The following is a 21,742-nucleotide window of genomic DNA, read 5'->3' as shown; positions in this document are numbered from 1 at the left end:
GAATTTATGGCATCGTGAATGTACTTTTTTTTTTCAGATTTCTAGATTCACAATTTGGTTTTATTGGTCTCTTACTTGTAAGACCTATTATCTTGTTTGTTCTTACAACAAGGTCACGAGTTAAATGGACATGATTGTCTACATATCCCAAAGAGGAAAACTGCAACAAGAAATTAAATGATTTGATCGGGCATTCATGGTCAGAGCTGGAAGGGAATATATTTTTCTTCCCATTAGATAGAGTTTACTTCCTTAGAATCATTTTTTGTGCAAGTAACAATTATGAAAATGAAGCCATGAACCAGTAATCACTTTTTGTGGGCAACAAATGTTCTTAAATCAATGTCATGTTTAAAATTTATGCTTTTGTTTAAAGATTCACATTTGGCTTGTTGTGTAACTGAGAGTTTTCAAAATCTGCTCTTGCCCATCTTGACTTCAATAATAGTTGAGAAAACACTAGATGAAGATAAATAGGCAGTTTTGTTTACCCACAATGAAATACACATTTTAGGTTATAATTGTCCTATCAAGTCTAATCAGTGGCCACACAGTTGATTATGTAAAGGTAGAATTTTATCCAGTAACAAACACTTGGTTTAATTGAAAGGGAGACATTTATTTTACTCAGCAATAGAAAGTCCAGTACTTCTAAGGACTACAATTTTATTCATTTAACTTCCTGGCAAGAGTCCTATTTGGTTAAAAGCATCCATAGCCAGAAAAGTAAAATGTAAGCATCCAGGCACAAGAATCAAGAGGAACAATTTGATTGAACTTGCTATGCCCACATCTTATAATGGAACAATCTTCTGGGGGCATTCATGAGGCTAGGAGGGCAGAATAAACCTTTTTTTTCTGATATAAATACAGGCAGCACTGCCATGTGAATGTAATAAATGGAAATCAGATTGTTCCTAGATAATTAGTACCAAATGGTAGAAACCCAACCTCTAATCTATTGCCAAACCACTAGAACACAGCAAAAAGCAAACAGCACAGTCAAGTAACGGAAATTTCTCAGTGTATCTAAATGACTGTATAAAATAAGGACCCAATTTCTAAAACCAATGAAAAGATTTCCACAATTTCAGTGTGATACAGAGATATATAATATGGATACTATCAAAGGCTATTTCATTTGCCTTAGGAAAGGAACTTATTGAACAGAGTGGTATTTGGGAGACATGTAAGCATTATATTTGTCAAGAACAAGTTAAAAAATAGGATGGCAATTTATACATGAGAAAATAAAAAATGGATATATATTGAAGATATACATTGGTTTGTAGTTAGAAATGTCTTTTAATTTTAATATTGAGCAAAAAATAAGTCTCCTACTATGTTTTCTTAGCTAGAACTAAACTACTCTAGAACTTCATACTGGGTAAATTTATACTTGGTGTATTAACTAAAGCAATAAACAACAGTCCAATAAAAAATAGTCTTTTTCTGGTGACAGAAAAAAAAAAACTTTTTTCATTCAAGTACTATAATCATGAGCCCAGATCTCCTTCTTTAGTTCCATAAGCATCTCCAGGTGGCTGTCCAGTAGGCAGAACTAATATGAGGAAAAGTGAAATATTCTTTGTTATGCACCTTCACCAAGTCATGTCTATTTTGAAAAATGGTACCACTACCCAGATGCTCAGGATAAAACCCTACAGGACAATTCTGACCTCTCTTTTATTCTACAACCCCCAACCAATCCATCAGTAAGTCCTGAAAGCTCTACTTCCAAAATGTATCAAGTTACATACACCATCTGAAATGATAGAATTCTAGACTAATTTACTCTTCTCCCTCTCCTAGGATACTGAAATAGCCTCCTAGACAGTTTAGGGGACCTCATTTTGGCCTTTTTTACAGACCCTGGTGTATAGGTCAGTCAGATGATCCCCAAATCCCCTGTTTAAAACCTATAAGTAACTTCACAGTGCAATTAGAAAAAAAAAAAATGAAATCTACCGGCCCTATAAAATCTAGCCCCTGACTCTCTCTCCAATGTCATCTCCAACTATTTTGGCTTATGGTCAGTATGTTCCAGGCACAAAGGTCTTGTTACTGTTTCCAGTCCTTTACACTGACTAACTTTTTACTATTCAGGTCTCAATTCGAATGCTACCTTCTCAGAAAGGGTTTCCCATGATTGCTGTCTCTAAAACAGTCCCCACCCATTCTTTCCTACTCTGCTCTATTTTATTTTATTCATAGCATATATCAGATTTGAATTTTTATATTTATTTATTCATTTACCTAGGAGTTGATTACCCATCCCCTTTTTCCCCCATGGGATATAAATTTCTTAACAGCTAAAATTCATATACTGCTAAAACCCAACAGCCTAGAATATCATATGACTATATTAGACATTCAATAAATATTTTACAAGCTGCCATAACAGATCACAACTGTATCTAATGTGTGCAATTAGCAAATGTGAGAAAACAAAAATCAAAATGATATACACTGTCATATATAAGACATCTCACTAAGATACTATTTCATAAAAGGAGTGATGACTTGGTGGGATTAGGGAAAATAAAAATGAGATTACAATTTACACAATGAAAGTTTGAAAGGACTTTTTAGAATGCCTGAAGATTTTCATTAAAAGTTTGAACCTAAAATTACTTAGTTGTATCTTCAAAACACATCAGTATGACCAATTCACAGTGATGTATATAACAAATACATGGATGGCTGGCCATCATCTAAGAAATAGCAACCTTTCCTTAGGGTGACTTTGGGGAGTGCAGGGAAGCGTATCTATGTTCTGACCCACACAGCAATTCCTTAATGTACAAAGGTTTTCAGTCTGGAACATTCTACTCAACAGGGCCTTACATTTTTAATTTATGATTTAACACAGAATAAAAGATTCAATACCTCTAAAACTGAATTTTCTGATGAGATCTGATTTCTTTGAACCATTGTTCTGTGTTATAGAAATTCAACTCTAACTTTGGGCCTCTTCCTAGGAAAAATAGCTTTTGATCTTTCAGTTATCTAATCAAATTTTACCAAAAATGTTTCTAAATTTTCTGACGGTTCCTATCATTGCCTTTATCTGCTATTTAATCACACACTGATAAGAACAGCATCCAAACCAGGGATTTGAATTATTTTCATTTTCTACATTACTTTTAATATCACCCTCCCCCATAATTCCATTCCTACTTTTGTTCTCTTCTCTCCTTCTTCCCAAAGAGACCATTTAAAAGCTAAGATTAGAGATAAACCTTTTATTGTACTTTGACTAGTACTTGTTTGATGTGGACTACACTGTGTTTAACTTGCAAATCCTGATATTTCAAGAAATTGTTTTTTATATGCTTATTTTTATGAACCAAATTGTAGTGTCAAATCATTTACAGAGAACCATTTCTGAATTAGTGTTTTATATGGCAAAAGAGTTACTTCTGTGTGACTTCAGAAAATTTGGCTCCCAGTAGGGATCAAGACCTGTCTTGGGCTGGTCATTTGAGAAGAATCATCTGTCTTGGGGATTCCTCTCACCATAACACACTGAAAGCTCATGGAGAATCTGATGCCAAATTAATTTTATATACCAAACCCATCTATATTATAATTTTGATGTGCATAATTGGATTCATACTTCATTTCAGCACTTCTTCAATTCATGTGTTAATTGCTGCCTCTAATCCTTTAAACAAACTGCTGAGAACTTTAGCCATTTTGGAGCATTCTATCCTTCAGTCCTTTGAAAGCAAAGGAAATAAAGTTTGTTTCCAGAGTTACAAGCCCAATAGGCATTTACTGTGCATTAACTTTGCTACACATGATGGCATTCTATGAAGTGCTTTGGGTCCTGGCTGTGTCCTATAAAACTGATGGCCAAATTTCATAAGAAAGTTGCAATTTAGAAAACTGCTTTTCCATAGACCCATTACAAGCTATTAAACAAGAGTTACCTATACTTTAAATTTATATTTTATTTACAATTTTCATTGTTTTTGAAATTCAATTTTAATAATTTGAATCATTAACAAACCTTAACAGAGTGGATATTTATAAGCATGGCAGCATTTCATACTAAATAACTATAGATAAGTTAATTCAGTTCATTTTTTTAAGTTTCTTTTTAGAGAGAGAAAGAGAGAGAGAGAGCGGGCGCCCCAGAGAGGGAGAGAGAATTCCAAGCAGGCTCCGTACTGTCAGCGCACAGCCCAAAGCAGAGCTCAAACTCATGAACTGTGAGATCATGACCTGAGCTGAGATCAAGAGTTGGATGCTTAACCAACAGAGCCCCCCAGGTGCCCCTAATTCAGCTCATTTTTAGTATCAGAAAATTGGGAGATCATTTTAAGAAATGTGAAATAAATATAGCACTTGGTGTTATATTAATATATTTCACAGTTACCTAAGTAAAATTGAAAATGAAAGGCAAATATATTTGTTCATAATCTCTCCAAAAAATATTTAGGCATCAGATATCTTGTAGCAATTCAAAAATGTTGAGTCTCCTTCCTTTAAAAATCAAATAATTTTTATTTTTTTATCTTAAAGAAGATGTACATCCTTCAGTATAACAGCAATTTCAAAAACAATAAGCCTTTAGAAACTGAAAAATTATAAGACAAGTAATTTTTCAAGTTAAAATAAAGAGAAAATACAAGGATATTGCTATGACAAAAGAATATAATTGCAAACTTATAATTTAAGTTATTTACATAATGATCATTGAAGCAATAATTTTGTGTATTCAATGCAAAAAAATGGGTTAGAGAAAATTATATCTATTTTTAAAATTCAACCTTTAGTTATAGTCTTTGAAGCATTCTACTGAGACACATTCAGTACTGAGATGAACACAATGCTTATAATAGTTATTAAATGACAACTTCTGGAGAGGTGATCCTTTTTTTTTTAAGCTTATTTATTTATTTTGAGAGAGAGAGAGAGAGAGCACACACAAAGTACACACGCACACACATGCAAGCAGGAGAGGGGCAGAAGGAGAGGGAGAGAGAATCTTAAGCAGGCTCCACACCCAATGCAGAGCCCAACCCAGTGCTCAGTTTTACGACTGTGAGATCATGACTTGAGCCAAAATCAAGAGCTGGATGCTCAACTGACAGCCGTCCAGGCACCCCTGGCTAATCCTTTTTAATAACAGGCTATTTGAATCACATTATTGTTTTTTATATAACTGACTCTACCAAATAGAATTGCTAAATAAATGAACATACAGACAGTCTGTGTGTTTCATTTACATATCAACTGTCACAGTCACTGCTTGTGATGGCTATCTCAGCCAGAGGATCACAGGGAACTGATACAAGTGTCATCTCTTCATTCCTCCTGACCCTTGCCATTTCTGAAGCTGACTTGGTGACCATGTCAGATCACCAATGCACATGCATAACCCCCATCCTGACCTACCTTCTTCTCAGTTGTCTTAGTGGTAGTCTAGGGCAGTGCCTGCTTTTAGGAAATAAAAGAACGGAGTGCTATTTCATGATTCATCAACATGCCCCAGACTCCTCTGCTCCTCCCAGATCCACCTCTCCCCTCAACATAAGGTCTTAGTTCTGTGTCTAGAGACAGAGTGTAAAAAGTGAGCAAGCTTTGGGTTTGTATCCAAAATGGTAATGGATCTTATTTTATTCCTTTGCAAACATAAAGACTAAAATAAAGCTACTATTCATATGCAATGAGATCTAGGAACAACGCTTTATTAAGAGTGCTTAAGAAGGTAACTTCCTTTCATTTATGTTTATTTCACATAACTTATAGTTTGTTTCACAAGATAACTTATAGTAAGACTTTCAACAAAACACAAAATGGTATTACTCCATTTTGGGACCAATGTTGGAAGGAGTTTGAGCTGATTCTCTATTCCTTGGGACCAGGGAGGCAAGAAAAAAAAAATCATAATCCTGATGAGAAGCAAACAATGATAGCAGTGAAGAGAAGAAAAAAAACAGGAAGGAATATTATAATAAAGACGTCTCATTGTGCATAACAAAGGTACATAGGAATGTAGGAACCTCCTCACTCCCAAGCTCTCTCATTTTGGCCATATCAGCCCCACTACCATATGTATATGTCAAGCAAAGGAGATGACAACTGCTTCAGCGAGAAAGATGGAAAAGTGTGAGTTTAAAAGAAAGAAGAATTTTTGAACCATTTCCAGGGCACGCCAATTTGAAAACCTGAATAAAATTCCTTATACAAGCATTTTTAGGATGAAGAATTGGTGAAATATTAGATAGGTAGATAGATAGATAGATAGATCTTTCCACTGAGTTAGCCTAGAGTCTGAACCAAAATGGACTTGCAAATAAAAATTAGAAACAAAAATTCTTTTTAAAAGTCTGTAAATGCCATAATTGTGTTTTAGTTTGTAGCATCATTCCATGTTATAGATTCCTATTTTTAAAATGCAAAATAAAACATACTTTACTAGAGATCGGTAGCACAGATGATTCAAGAAGAAAGACAGTTTTCTAAATATATTTTGCCAGAAAAAAATGTTGTTTTAAATTCCGTCTTCCTCCTCCAAAAGATTCGCTTAGCCAAAATCGCAAAAAAAAATGACATCATACATGGTATTGGGGAAAGGATTTCAAATCTATGATAAACCAAAAGTAAACAATTTAACTATAAATATTTGAGACTTGTCTGCAGAGACTACCATTCATTTTAGCATCTGAAATACAACTGTATCACTCCCAGTGGAAACCCTTGCTATGCAATATAAGAAACCAAAGTCAGTCTTGTAAACAATTCAATTTCTATAACGAAATTCAACACTCCAAGGGTAGATTGGCTTAGGTCCTTAAATCTAACCTCAGTAAATAGTAATCAATAGAAATAAAAGAAAGAATATGCCACAAACTGAGAGAGGACTTATTCTACAAAACATGAGCAAAAAGAGCAACATGAAAAAACAACTCTGGTCAGAACTACCTAGGTAATTGTAATTTTTTAATTAGCACCTTTCATCTCTACCCATGTTTAGTTTTAAATTACTGATCCCAGAGTATTATTTGCAACATCACAGAGCTGATAATCCAGAGATGTTTTATCCCCAAGAAGTCTTGTTTCTAAGGATAACATGCACATAGTCTATATACTTACTGGAGATGTTGATACTTGGGTTATTCTTAATTGGCTTTCCAAATCTTGCACTCTGTTTTTAAGTTCCATGTTTTCGGTTTCTAAGTCTTGAATCTAAAAAGCAATGATTATTGAATAACCTTCAGAAATTTGTTCTTGTAAGATACTGGCTGTTATATTGGCTACATTAATGAATATGATTTCATATTATTTAAAATTTTAATGTACTCTTTGCACAGGGGACAAAATTATTTGATAAAAGCTGGGAAACATCAGGGAATTCTAGGTCACTGGAAAGATATTATTAAATTTAAAATATGTTTTTACATGTGTGCAAATTCCATGTTTCTAATACCTCATCTTTGTGTTTTCTTGTTGCACTATGCAATCTGTTACCCATAATCTTGGAGTATAACCGCAAGACAGTGAAACTTGCTTATGATGATTTTGAAGAGAGTGGAGAAAGGGTGTAATTTAATTACAAAGGAATCTGATCTGCATGGGAAACCACTTACCCAGCATCTGCTGCTTCTGCTGCTCTGATCCCCATGAGAAGCATCAGGAAGTGAAGCAAAGTCACATGAGAACACTAAGTTCTTGTGGGAATTCAATATAAAATGGTTAAAAACTGTGCAGGGGATCAGGAATGAAAAATTATAGGAACACAGTGAAAGCAGTTCCAATCAGTGTGGGGGAAATTTAATGGCAGGCCTTCTAAATTTGTTTGATGATATGCAAGTTTCCCTGTACTTACATCACACAAATGTGAAACAAAAAGTTTAGTTTACTCACTCTTTTCTGTAATCCTGCGATCTGTTTTCTTGTTTCGACATCTTTCCCTCCAGATTCTAGAAATTTCCTGTATGCCAGGTCAAATGCTTGGCCAATTGTTAAAGTTATTTCTTCAGCCTTTGTAAAATTCAAAGAAGATTTGCATTTTAACAATACTATGTCATGTTAGACTGTTCTTTGAATCAAGAAAAACATTCACATGAGGAACTTCAAAAGGGAGACGGCTGCAGGTAAGAGAGGTAGTAAATGAACCAAGTAGTCTCTGCTAACATGATAATTCAGTGCCTACCCATGCACAACATTAACAAAGTTTTGGTCATTAAATGAAAGCTGTTGAAGTTGGAAGCAAGAGTTCTATCCACCCTCTCATCTATTTTATCATAGTATTTTTTCCCAGTTTGTTTTTCTTCTTTCATCAAATATGTGGCGCCTATTAAAAGAAAGCACAGTGCCCAAACTGCAGTCTCTCTTTTCTCTTTGATACTTATTTGCTCTTCTTAATGAGGAGGGCATGTTGAACATGGCAGGTAACTTGAATGAGGCGGACTGGGTGGTGTCCCGGAAAACTTGAGGTATGCCCTAAGTGGAGAACTCAGTTCCAATTCATTGTTGGCTTGTGGAAATGGGCAATTCCAACTCAGAGTTGTCAGATTTTAAATATGTGAGATGAGGTCAGAAATCTGAACTTTTATATGAAACCTCCCAATATTAAGTGATAGTAAGCCATATTATTTGTTGTTCAGTTAAACAGCATAGATCTATCATTTGAATTTGGCCTTATAAACAATTCAGTCTCTGGTTGATCAAGCAGAAACTGCCACAGATGTCCTGGGTCCACCAGTTCATTCCTTCCTCATTCATACCTGGATGGTATCAGTGTCTTGCACAATGTAAACACTAAATAAAAATGTATTTAGTTTATTAACATTTTATTTAAAAAGATTGGTAGAGGCATTAATTGATTTAACACATCATGAATAAGTCCTATTGAGCTATAAGACTTCCAGATGACATTAAAAACTGGTGGTAATATTAAATCTTGAAAATGCCACGCTTTAATTGCTGCAAATCCTAAAACGTTGTGATATGCTATTAAAAATCTAAATTGAAAATATGCTTTTTTAATAAGTTTTTTTTTAATGTTTCAAGTGTTTACTTAAATTCTAGTTAGTTAACATATGGTGTAATATGAGTTTCAGGAGTAGAATTTGGTGAGTTATCACTTACATATGACACTCAGTGCTCATCACACAAGTGCCCTCCTTAATCCCCATCACATTTAGCCCATCCCGCTACCTCCCTTAAAGCAACCCACAGTTTGTTCTCTATAGTTGAGTCTTTTTTATGAATAACACAGATTTTATTAAGACATTGTCATTTTTGTAGTTCACTAAATGTTTAAGGAGGGCTTTTAGTCATCAAAAAAGAAATTTATAGTGTTTAACTCAGGAAACTAAAAAATACAAAATATATGCTGAAAATTATATTAAATACCATTGGTCTTACAACAAAAGTAGAAAAAAGGGGGGGAAAGCTACATTAAGGAATATTAAAGAAATGAAAATGCCAGATACCAAACTATACGTACTCAATGATTCAAACTAATGAAAAAGTTTACATATAAAAAAATGAGTTGCATTGATTGCTAGGATCACATATAATATTAAAACATAGTAAATGTGGTTATAATAGATTGTATGATCACCTATTTTTTTATATCTCTAACTTTAAAATTTTAGGTGATGTGTTCATTGTATTTGTTTTACAATAAGATATATTTGTAAACTATGATTTTTTTCTACTTTTTAAATTATATTGTCCTCTTAATAAGACAATATATTACCCTCAAATACTTAAGATGTACACTACATAGAATCATTTCAGTGGTAACAAGGTTGTTTCATCATTAATAACATTTGATATTGTTATAATTGTTTACAATAACTTTTAAAAAATCATAATCTTTTTATGATCTTTTTATGATAAGACATGTCTTTTTCTTAAAACAGAACTTAGTTCCCTAGTAAATATTTTGCATACATTACCTCACTTGATTCTCATAATGAATCTATGAGATGGGGATTATTATTACCTCCATAATACATATGGGGGCTGCAATTCTTTTTTTTTTTTAAGTTTATTTATTTTTGAGAGAGACAGAGAGGGAAACAGCATCCAAAGTAGGCTCTGCACTGACAGTAGAGAGCCCTACGCAGGGCTCGAGCCCACGAATCATGAGATCATGACCTGAGCCGAAGTCAGATGCTTAACCGACTGAACCAACCAGGCACCTCGGGGCTGCAATTCTGGAAGGTCTCAGTTTGTGAGGCGAGAATCTGAATTCATATCCAAAATATTTGGCTCTACAAGCCTCAGATTTTTTTATAAGCAATAAAAATGTATAGATCATATTGCACAGATTGTGTTATGATAAATGTGTATACCTATATATCCACCATATCACTAAACATATAGTATATTTCTATCATCCCAGAAAGTTCTCCAATGTCTACTTTCAGTCAAATCACATTTCTTATGTGTAACCATTGCTATAATTTCATCACCATAAATCAGTTTTGTCTGTCCTTGTATCCATAAAACTGAGCCATATAGTATATATTCTTTTTTGTCTGGCTTCTTTTGGAGTTTCTCAGATGTTGTATCATTTGCTATATCTTAGTTATAAATAAAACGGCTACAAACATTCTTCTAAAATCATTTTGTGGACGTCTGTTTTCAAAATCTGAATATCTACAGTGGAAATGCTAAATCATAGAATAGCTCTATGTTTGACATTATAAGAAACCGCTGAACTGTTTTTGCAACGTAATTGTACCATTTTACATTCCCACCAGCAATAAGAGAGTTCTAGTTGCTTCTCATTCTCACTGACATCATTGACGAACAGTCTTTTTATTTTGTCACCTTACTGGATGAGTGATGCTATCTCAAAGTGTCTTTAATTTGAATTTCCTTGTTGAGTAATTACATCAGCCCAGTTTCTTTTTTTTTTTTTTAATTTTTTTTTTCAACGTTTATTTATTTTGGGGACAGAGAGAGACAGAGCATGAACGGGGGAGGGGCAGAGAGAGAGGGAGACACAGAATCGGAAACAGGCTCCAGGCTCTGAGCCATCAGCACAGAGCCTGAAGCGGGGCTCGAACTCCCTGACCGTGAGATCGTGACCTGGCTGAAGTCAGACGCTTAACTGACTACACCACCCAGGCGCCCCATATCAGCCCAGTTTCATGAATGACTAAGCTAAGAAGATTTCCCCCCCCGATCATTTAATGAATACAAAGAGCAAGAATGTTTTAAATTAAAAAAAAAATTATTTCAAAAAATTATTACAAGGCAAACATGAGATTAATAAGAATATATAATAAATAGCTTACAAATAAAGCTTGTGAAAGCTTTATTATTCTATTACTAATAACATATAATTCTTTTGACACATGAACCCTTTTTCGCAATTAGTGAAAGAGTAAGAGAGAAGTTTTAAACTTTGCCTTATTTACATCTCACTCAACATAATTAAAGAAAATGTGTACGTAGGAAGAAGCTTTCATCTGCTTACTGGGGCTACTACTTAAATTTTAACAAGTGCAATATCCAGTGAATAAAGTATATATATTAACATTTGGAAACAAAGCTGTGAAAACATGATGGCTACACAGTTCATAGTGACTGTATATTCACCTTATATTACAGAAACCAAATAAGTCATATCATAATGAATATCCTTATTCTAATTTCATTTCTTAAACTTAATGAGATGACTACAGTAGTTGTATAAATATTAAATCATAATAACATGACATGATACCAATAAAGTTAAGTTCCAGTTTTGTGGCATACTAGGGTAGGCCTTCATCTAAATTTCAAGCAAGCTCTTAGAAATTCACAGAGGTACTGAATATATAAAATACGTGTAATTAAGAGAATGAAGCTTTGCCCCAGGAAGAGCAGAGCGACTATGGCTGGAGAGGTCACAGTCATGGGAATAATATGTCATGATGGAAGAATGTGAAATGGGAATCTAGTTTCTTGGACTGTAATTCTGCTTCTGTTGCTACCTAGCTTTGTGACTCTGAGGAAGGCACTAACTCTCTCTGGCCTAGATTTCCCTAAAATAAGATGAAAGGGTTGGACCAAATAGGGCATAAATTATTTTCCAGGATTTTTTTTAAAGATTAATAAGCAGTTATAGGAAATAATACAGAGAGATCCTGGGTAGTCTTCCTGCACTTTCTCCCATTGGTAAAAGAATACAAAAAACAAACAAACAAGCAAAAACTATCTTACAAATCACACCAACCAATATGGATATTAATATAATCAATATACAGAATAATTCCATCACCACAAAATTCCTTCATCTTGCTGTTTTATAGCCACACACTCTTCCAGTCTACCCTTACAATTTCCTTACACCCTGAAAATCACTATTCTGTTCATTTCTTTAATTCTGTCATTTCAAGAATATTATAGAAATGGAATCATATAGTATGTAAGCTTTTGGGATTGACTTTCTTCACTCCATAATTATCTGGAGAGTCATGGAAGTTGTTGCATGTATTACTAGTTCACTCCTTTTTCTTGCTGAGTAGTATCCCATGAATTTGTCGTACTTGAATTTGTTTAGCCATTCACCCATTATCTGAGATATTTGTACTTTGGGACTATTACTAATAAGCTGCTGTAAACATTCATGTGTAGGTTTTTGTGTACATGCACATTTTTTATTTCTCTGGGATAAATGCTAAAATGGACCATGTTATAGTTGCATGTTTAGTGTTTTATGAAATTTCCCACTGTTTATGGCAGTGTTTGTACCAATTTATATTCTCATAGCTATGTACAAGTGCACCATATTTCCATCTCCACACCAACATCTGGTATTCCCACTATTTTTTATTATAGTCTTTCTAATAGTTGCATAGTGATCCCTCATTTTGATTTTAATTTGCCTTTCCCTAATGGATACCAATGTTAACATATTTTCACGTGTATTTGCCATCTGACTATCTTCTTCAATGCAATGATCCTTCATATCTTATGCCCACTTTCAAATTTGATAAATTGTTTTCATGCTGTTGAGTTTTGAAAGTTCTTTGTCTGATGTAAGTTTGTAAATATTTTCTCTCATTCTAGGTAATCTTATTATCTTCTTCATAAGGTCTTTCATGCATACACACAAATGTTATTTTTGATGAAGCCCAATTTGCCACCTTTTCCATTTATGAGTCCTGGTTTGGGTGTCAAGTCTGAGAACTCTGCCTATCCCTACACGCTGAAGATTCTCCCTGTGTTTTTCTCTAAATGTTTATAGCTGTGCATTTTACATTTAAGTCCATGATGCATTTTCAGTTAATTTTTGTATAAGATGTGAGATTTAAGTCAATGTGCATTTTATTTACCCATGGAGGTCCAACTTCACAAGCACCATTTATTGAAAAGGATATCTTTCTCATTTTGCATGTGTTGCATCACTTTTGTGCCTTTATCAAAAATCAGTGGGATATATTTGTGTGGATTGACTATTGTGTTCTCCATTCTGTTTCATTAATCTATTGCTCTGCACCTTCACCAAAACTACACAGTCTTGATTACTGTAAGTATGTAGTAAGTCTTGAAATAGGGTAAACTTTTTTCTACTTTATTGGTCTTTTTCAAAACTGTTTTAGCAATTCTAGTTCATTTGCCTTTTTATATAAATTTTAGAATCCTCTTGCCTATACCTATAAAAAAAATCTTGCTATGATTTTGACAGAAATTGTGTTAAACCTGTACATTAATTTGGAGAGAACTGACATACAGACTAGATTCAGTCACCCAATCCATGAACATTGCATATCACTCCTTGTGTCTATATCTATTTTTATTTCTTTCATAAGCAATTTGTAATTTTCAGCATATAAGTCCTGTACAAGTTTTACATCTCTGGTTAGATTTACACCTATGTATTTTTTTAAGCAATTGTAAATTTTTGTATCCATGTGTTCATTGCTCATATACAGCAATACAATTGATTTTTGTATGTTTATCATGTATTGTGCCACCTTGTTGAACTCGTTTATTAGATCTAGGTGTTTTTGTTGGAATCTTTTGAAGTAATATTTCTTCCTTTACAATCTTTTGCTTTTGATTTTCTTCTTTTGCCTTATTGCGAAGTCTAGAACTTCCAGGACTGTGTTTAGTAAGAGTAGTAGAGTAAAAATCCTTGCCTCGTTCTCAGTCTTGGGAGGAAGGCATTCAGCTTTTTCACCGTTAAGTAAAATTAACCTATAGTTTTAAATGTTCTTTGTCAAATAAAGTTTCTTATACTACTATTTTTCTGAGTTTCTAGCCCTGAATGAGTGTTGATTTTTACAATTTTTTAAGCATTGACTGATATGATCATATGGTTTTTCTTCTAAAGCCTATTAACATGATTGATCACATGGTTGGATTTTTTAATGTTGGACAAGACTGTATCCCTGGAACACACTCTACTTGGTCTTGGTGTATAATTCCTTTTATATATTGCAGAATTATATTTGCTAATAATTCATGAGAAATTCTTGCATATATATTCCTTGGGGATATAGCTTGGTCTCTAGTTTGTTTCTTTTTCACTGTCTTTGTCTGGTTTGGTATTAGAGAATACACTAGTTTCATAAAATGAATTGAGGGGTGCTCTCATCTCTTCTGTTTTTTGAAATAGGTTGTGTAGGATGTTAATTCCTCTGTAAGCATTTTATAGATTCCTCCAGTGAAACCATCTAGGCATGAAGAGTTTTCTTTTAATAAGTTTTAAATTATAAATTCCATTACCTTTGGTGTTAGAGGGCTATCCAAGTTATATATTTAATGTTTGGTGATTTATGGTAGTATTTATCTCTTAAGAAATTAATTCAATTCATCTATATTGTCAATTTTTTGTGCATACAGTTATTTTTAGTATTCTCTTATTGTTCTTTTGCTATCTGAGGGTCTGCAGTTAAATCTGTTTCATTCCTGACACTGGTAACTACTGTCTTTTCTTTTTCATTTTTACTTTGCTAATCTCACTAAAATTTAGATACTTTTATGATCTTTCAAAGAACCAGCTCTGTTTCTTTAGTTTCTCTATTGTTTTTGTTTTCAATTTTATTAATTTCTCCTTTTATCATTCTTATTTTCTTCCTTTGAGTTTGTTTTGATGTTTTGTTTTCTAAGGACTTGAAATAGGAGCTTAGATCATTGACTTGAGACTTCCTTTTCTCTAATGTATTAATTTAGTTGTCATAAATTTCTCTCGGCACTGTTTTAGCTGCATTACACAAATGCTGATAACATTCTATTTCACTTATATACATTTCACTGCATTTTAAGTTTCCTTTGAGAAATCCTGACATACAGGATATTTGCAAGTATGATGTTTCATCTCCAATTTTTGAAGAATTTTGTTACTGATCTGTAAATTGATTTCCTTGTTGTTTCAATTAAAAAAAAAATTTAGTGTTTATTTTTGAGAGAGAGACAGAGACAGAGAGCACAAGTGAGGGAGGGGCAGAGAGAGAGGGAGACACAGAATCTGAAGCAGACTCCAGGCTCTGAGCTGTCAGCACAGAGCCCGACTCAGGGCTGGAATTCACAGACTGTGAGATCATGACCTGAGCTGAAGGCAGATGCTTAACCAAGCCACCCAGGCACCCTATTGTTTCAATTCCTTACGATATTTCAGATTTATTTTATAGTCCAGGATATGGTTTATTTTGGTACATACTCCTTGGACACTAGAAGACAATGTGCATTCTGCTGTTGTTGAATGAAGATCCCTATAGTTATTAATCAGATCCCATTGGCTGATAAGGTTGATGAGTAATTCTATATCCTATATGATTTCCTTTCTAGTTGTTCTATTAATTTTGGGGAGAGTGGTAGTAGTGAAGTCTTTAACTATAATTGTTCATAGTCTATTTATCCTGTGTTTCCTTTGAGTTCCATCAGTTTTTGCTTCACTTACTTTGCAAGTTTATTGTTTGGTTATACACATTTAGGTGGCCTTCTTGGTGGTATGACCCTTTTATCTTTATATAAAGTCTTTCTTTGTCTCTCATAATTTTCTTTATTTTGAAGTCTAATTTATCTGATATTAGTATACTTTTGCTTTAAATAATGTTTACATGATATACATTTTTATATTCTTTTATTTTCAATCTACCTGTATCACCCATATCACTATATTTGCAACAAGTTTCTTGTAGAAAATATATACCTGGATTCGTTTTTTTAACTTGTTTTATTTTTTATTTTTTTACATTTACATCCAAATTAGTTAGCATATAGTGCAATAATGATTTCAGGAATAGATTCCTTAGTGCCCCTTACCCATTTAGCCCAACCCCCCTCCCATACCCCCTCCAGTAACCTTTTGTTTGTTCTCCATATATATGAGTCTCTTATGTTTTGTCCCCCTTCCTATTTTTATATTATTGTTGTTTCCCTTCCCTTATGTTCATCTGTTTTTCTCTTAAAGCCCTCATATGAGTGAAGTCACATGATTTTTGTCTTTCTCTGACTGACTGATTTCATTTAGCATAATACCCTCCAGTTCCGCCCACGTACTTGCAAATGGCAAGATTTCATTCTTTTTGATTGCCGAGTAATACTCCATCGTGTATATATACCACATCTTCTTTATCCATTCATCCATCGATGGACATTTGGGTTCTTTACTCTAACAATCTCTTTTATTTGGTGTTTTTAGATCATTTACACTGAATGTGATTTTTGATACATTAAAGCTTAAGTGTGCCATTTAAATTTTTCTTTTCTGTCACCTATTTTCTCTCTCTATTTTCTTTTCACTGTATTGATGTGAGTTTTTGAAATACTTTTACAATAAAAATTTGACTTGTCCATAGTACTTTTAAAAGTATCTCATTGGGGCGCCTGGGTGGCGCAGTCGGTTAAGCGCCCGACTTCAGCCAGGTCACGATCTCGCAGTCCGTGAGTTCGAGCCCCGCGTCGGGCTCTGGGCTGATGGCTCAGAGCCTGGAGCCTGTTTCCGATTCTGTGTCTCCCTCTCTCTCTACCCCTCCCCTGTTCATGCTCTGTCTCTCTCTGTCCCAAAAATAAATAAAACGTTGGAAAAAAAATTTAAAAAAAAATAAAATAAAATAAAAGTATCTCATTATATAGCTTTTTTAATGATTGCTTTAGGATGCATATTATATTTTTATAATCACAAATATATTTGTATATTTGTATAATCACAGTCTACTACTAGTGTTATCATTTTTCAGGTCAGGTGACATGTAGAAAACTTACCTCTTTTTACATCTCTTCAACTTTCCAGGTTATAATATAATTGCCTTATGAATTGCCTATTTAGAATCACATTAGAAAGTATTTTTTGTTTCTATTTTCTTTCTTCTTTTAACTCATACCTCCCATACCCCCTCTCTGGTAATCATCAGTTCTCTATAGTTAAGAGTCTGTTTCTTGTTTTGTCTCTCTCTCCTTTTCCCTTTGCTCATTTGTTTTGTTTCTTAAATTCCACATATAAGTGAAATCATATGGTTTTTGTCTTTTTTGACTCACTTATTTCGCTTAGCATAATACTCTGTAGCTCCATCCATGTCATTGCAAATGGCAAGATTTTATTCTTTTTTTATGGCTGACAACTATTCCATTGCATATTTATACCTCATCTTTATCCATTCATCAGTTGATCAACACTTGGGCTGTTTCCATAATTTGGCTAGTGAGGATAATGCTGCTATATACATTGAGGTGCATGTATCCCTTTGAATTAGTTTTTTGTGTTTTTTGGGTAAATACCTAATAGTGCAATTGCTGGGTCCCAGGGTACTTCTACTTTTAACCTTTTGAGGAACCTCCATACTGTTCTCCAGAGTGGCTGTACCAGTTTGCTTTCCCACCAACAGTGCAAGAGGGTTCCCCTTTTGCCACATCAGCAATACCTGTTGCTTCTTATGTTGTTGATTTTAACCATTTTGACAGGTGTAAGGGAATCGCTCATGGTAGTTTTGATTTGTATTTCCCTGATGATCAGTAATGTTAAGCATCTTTTCATGAGCCTGTTAGTCATCTATAGTTCTTCTTTTGAAAATTGTCTATTCATGTCTTCTGCCCATGTCTTAACTGGATTATTTGGGTTGTGGATGTTGAGTGTGATGAGTTCTTTATACATTCTGGATACTAACCCTTTGTCAGATATGTCATTTGAAATATCTTCTCCCATTCTGTAGGCTGCTTTTTTGTTTTGTTGATTGTTTCTTTTCTTTCACGGTGCAGATGCTTTTTATCTTGATAAAGTCACAAGAGTTCATTTTTGCTTTTGTTTTTATTGCCTCCAGAGATGCGTCTAGTAAAAAGTTGCTACAGATGAGATCAAACAGGTTGCTGCCTGTGTTATCCTCTAGGATTTTGATGGTTTCCTGTCTCACATTTAGGTCTTTCATCCATTTTGAATTTATTTTTGTGTTAGAAAGTGGTCCATTTTCATTCTTCTGCATGATGCTGTACAGTTTTCCCATCACTATTTATTGAAGAAACTGTCTTTTTTCCATTGGATATTCTTTCCTGCTTTGTCAAAGATTAGTTGACCATATGATTGTGGGTCCATTTCTGGGTTTTCTATTCTATTCCATTGATGTATATGTTCTGTTTTTGTGCCAGTACCATACTGCCTTGATGACTAGTGCTTTGTAATATAGCTTGGAGTCCAGAATTGTGATGCCTCCAGCTTTGCTTTGCTTTTTCAGGATTGCTTTGGTTATTCAGGGTCTTTTGTGGTTCCATACAAATTTTAGGATTGTTTGTTCTAGCTTTATGAAAAATGCTGTTGATATTTTGATAGGGATTGCATTAATATGTATAGATTGCTTTGGGTAGTATAGACATTTTAACAATGTATATTCTTCCCATCTGGGAACTTGGAATGTTTTTCCATTTCTTTGTGTCCTCTTCAATTTCTTTCATGAGTGTCCTAAAGGTTTTTTAAAAATTATTTTTATTTTAGAAAGCAAGAGAGTGCAAGTGGGGGCAAGGGGCATAAGGAGAGAAAGAATCATAAGTAAACTCCATGCTCAGTGTGGAGCCTGATGTGTGGCTTGATCCCACAACCCTGGGATCTTGACCTGAGCTGAAATCAAGAGTCAGACGCTCAACCAACTGAGCCACTCAGGTACACCTGAGTGTTCTATAGTTTTCAGAGTACAGATGCTTTACTTCTTTGGTTAGGTTTATTCCTAAGTATCTTATGTTTTTTGGTGCAACTGTAAATGGGATAGATTCTTTGATTTCTTTTTCTGCTGCTTCATTGTTGGTGTATAGTGCAGATTACTGTACATTGATTTTATATCCTGTGACTGTGCTGAATTCATGTATTAGTTCTAGCAATTTTTTGATGCAGTCTTTTGGGTTTTCTACATCTGCATATAGCGAAAATTTGACATTTTCCTTACCAATTGGCATGCCTTTTATTTCCTTTTGTTTTCTGATTGCTGAGGCTAAGACTTTCAGTACTATGTTAAATAGTAATGATGAGAGTGGACATCCCTGTCTTATGCCTAACCATAGAGGAAAAGCTGTCAGATTTTCCCCTTTAAGGATAATATTGGCTATGGGTAATTTGTTCATGGCCTTTATGACATTGAGGTATGTGCCATCTATCCCTACTTTGTAGAGGGTTTTTATCAAAATTGGATACTGTATTTTCTCAAATGCTTTTTCTGCATCTATTGAGAGGATTGTATGCTTCTTATCATTTCTTTTAATAATGTGGTGTATCACGTGAATATTGAACCACACCTACAGCCTAGAGATAAATTCCACTTGATTGTGGTGAATAATTCTTTCAATGTACTATTGAATTTGATTTGCTAGTATCTTGTTGAGAGTTTTTGCATCCGTGTGCATCAGGGATATAGGCCTATAATTTTCCTTTTTGGTGGGGTCTTTGGTTTTGGAATCAAGGTGATGCTGGCCTTGGAGAAGGAGTTTGGAAGTTTTCCTTCCATTTCTATTTTTCAGAGTAATTTGAGAATAGGTACTAACTCTTTAAATGTCTGGTAGAATTCCTGGGGGAAGCCATCTGGCCCTGGACTTTTATTTGTTTGGAGATTTTTGATTACTGATTCAATTTCTTTGCTGGTTATGGGCTGTTCAAATTTTCTATTTAGTTCAACATCTTCTTACTTCTTGATATGATGAGTGATTTTCAACTGAATCTTGCTTATTTTGGATATTATATTATAATACTCTGGGGTGCCTGGGTGGCTCAGTTGTTTAAGTGACCGGTTGAGATCAAACCCCATGTCAGGCTCTGTGGAGAATGCTTTAGATTCTCTCTCTTCCTCTCTCTCTACCCCTCCCCCGCTTGCACTTTCTCTCTTTCTCTTTCTCTCAAAATAAGTAAATAAATTAAAAAAATATATTATAGGGGTGCCTGGGTGGCTCAGTTGGCTAAGCATCCAACTTCAGCTCAGGTCATGATTTCACAGTTCACGAGTTTGAGTCCCGTGTTGGGCTCTGTGCTGGCAGCTCAGAACCTGCAGCCTGCTTTGGATTCTCTGACTCCCCTCCCCCCTCTCTGCTTCTCCCCTGCTCCTGCTCTCTCTGTTTCTCAAAAAATAAATAAAAATTAAAATAATTTTTAGAAAAGAATATTATAAGACTAGAAATTATTTAAGCTTAGTGTTTTAGTGGCTTACTCTGACACAATTCCAGTAGAGGAATGGGAATGGGGAGCACTACTTCATTACTGCCTGGTGAAGAAGAAGTTCAGCTTCCTCATTTGGACTCTCTTCCTTACTGCTTGGCAAGGCTGGGTATTCTAGTTCCCCATGTGATCCACAATGATCCTCAAGTACTGAATTCCAGTCTTGTGACATACTATGATCGGTTTTATCTGTCTTTCAAACTCAACAACTTCACAGAAGTACTCAAAAGATACAATGAAGGGGCGCCTGGGTGGCGCAGTCGGTTAAGCGTCTGACTTCAGCCAGGTCACGATCTCGCGGTCCCGGAGTTCGAGCCCCGCGTCAGGCTCTGGGCTGATGGCTCAGAGCCTGGAGCCTGTTTCCGATTCTGTGTCTCCCTCTCTCTCTGCCCCTCCCCCGTTCATGCTCTGTCTCTCTCTGTCCCAAAAATAAATAAACGTTGAAAAAAAAAAAAAAGATACAATGAGTAGATAAGACAAAAGCCCCAATAAGAGCCAATGGGCTCAGGAACAGGTCACAGTTATGGAAATAATAGAGCATGATGGGATGAATGCTACAATGACGATCTAAGGTCTTAAATTTTAATCCGATTCTGTTACTACCTAACTTTGTAAACTGGTAAAGTCACTCAACTCTCTGGCCTTGGTATCGTAAAGTAAGCAGAAAAAGTTCTGCCAAGTGGGTCATAATTTCTTTTCCTGTTTTAATCCTCCATGATTAGTTATTTAAAATGACAATTAAAGAGGATGGCATGTCAAAATTCTACATACATATCAAATGAATTTTATAAATATAGCCATTATTACAATTAAAGCAAATAAAACCTTGAGGTGAAAATGATATAATAAAATTCTGATGAAACATAGCCTCTTTGAGTTCATGAAAGTCATGTGCACTTATAATTGGAGAAATATCTTGGACCTCTTTTCAGAGTCCCAACTTCCATCTACCTGCAGCAGAATCAGTTGGTGAACTTGTTAAACATAGATTTCCTGAGCTCAAGCCTCAATCAAAATGAACTTGTTTTTTTAAGTGCCCTCCTTTTATACCCATTAATACTGTAAGCCACTGAATTATGTTACAATAAATTATTTTCAACCTTCAAGAAAAAAAGAAGCTAATATGCTATATCCAAAGAGAATAATTGG

At 34.6% G+C, this 21,742-nt stretch overlaps 1 protein-coding gene across 16 annotated transcripts in view; it reads right to left on the bottom strand.

Annotated features, from left to right (window-relative positions):
• Window positions 1-21,742, bottom strand: part of GULP1 (GULP PTB domain containing engulfment adaptor 1) — a 266,197-nt gene that overhangs the window by 19,168 nt on the left and 225,287 nt on the right. For 7 of the 16 annotated variants that reach the window (XM_043577270.1, XM_043577268.1, XM_043577263.1 and 4 more), the window contains 2 exons: window positions 7,879-7,995; window positions 7,108-7,200 (listed from right to left, as the gene is read on the bottom strand). In XM_043577270.1, the coding sequence (XP_043433205.1) occupies window positions 7,108-7,200; window positions 7,879-7,995 (210 nt within the window). Of the gene's footprint in view, window positions 1-7,107; window positions 7,201-7,601; window positions 7,683-7,878; window positions 7,996-21,742 lie in introns of all 16 variants that reach the window. The other 9 variants (XM_043577257.1, XM_043577258.1, XM_043577255.1 and 6 more) reach the window with 2 other exon arrangements.

The sequence above is a fragment of the Prionailurus bengalensis genome, chromosome C1, assembly GCF_016509475.1.
Source record: "Prionailurus bengalensis isolate Pbe53 chromosome C1, Fcat_Pben_1.1_paternal_pri, whole genome shotgun sequence".
Classification (NCBI taxonomy): domain Eukaryota; kingdom Metazoa; phylum Chordata; class Mammalia; order Carnivora; family Felidae; genus Prionailurus; species Prionailurus bengalensis.
Note: the sequence above shows the minus strand (reverse complement) of the source record. Positions and strands in the feature narration are given on the sequence as shown.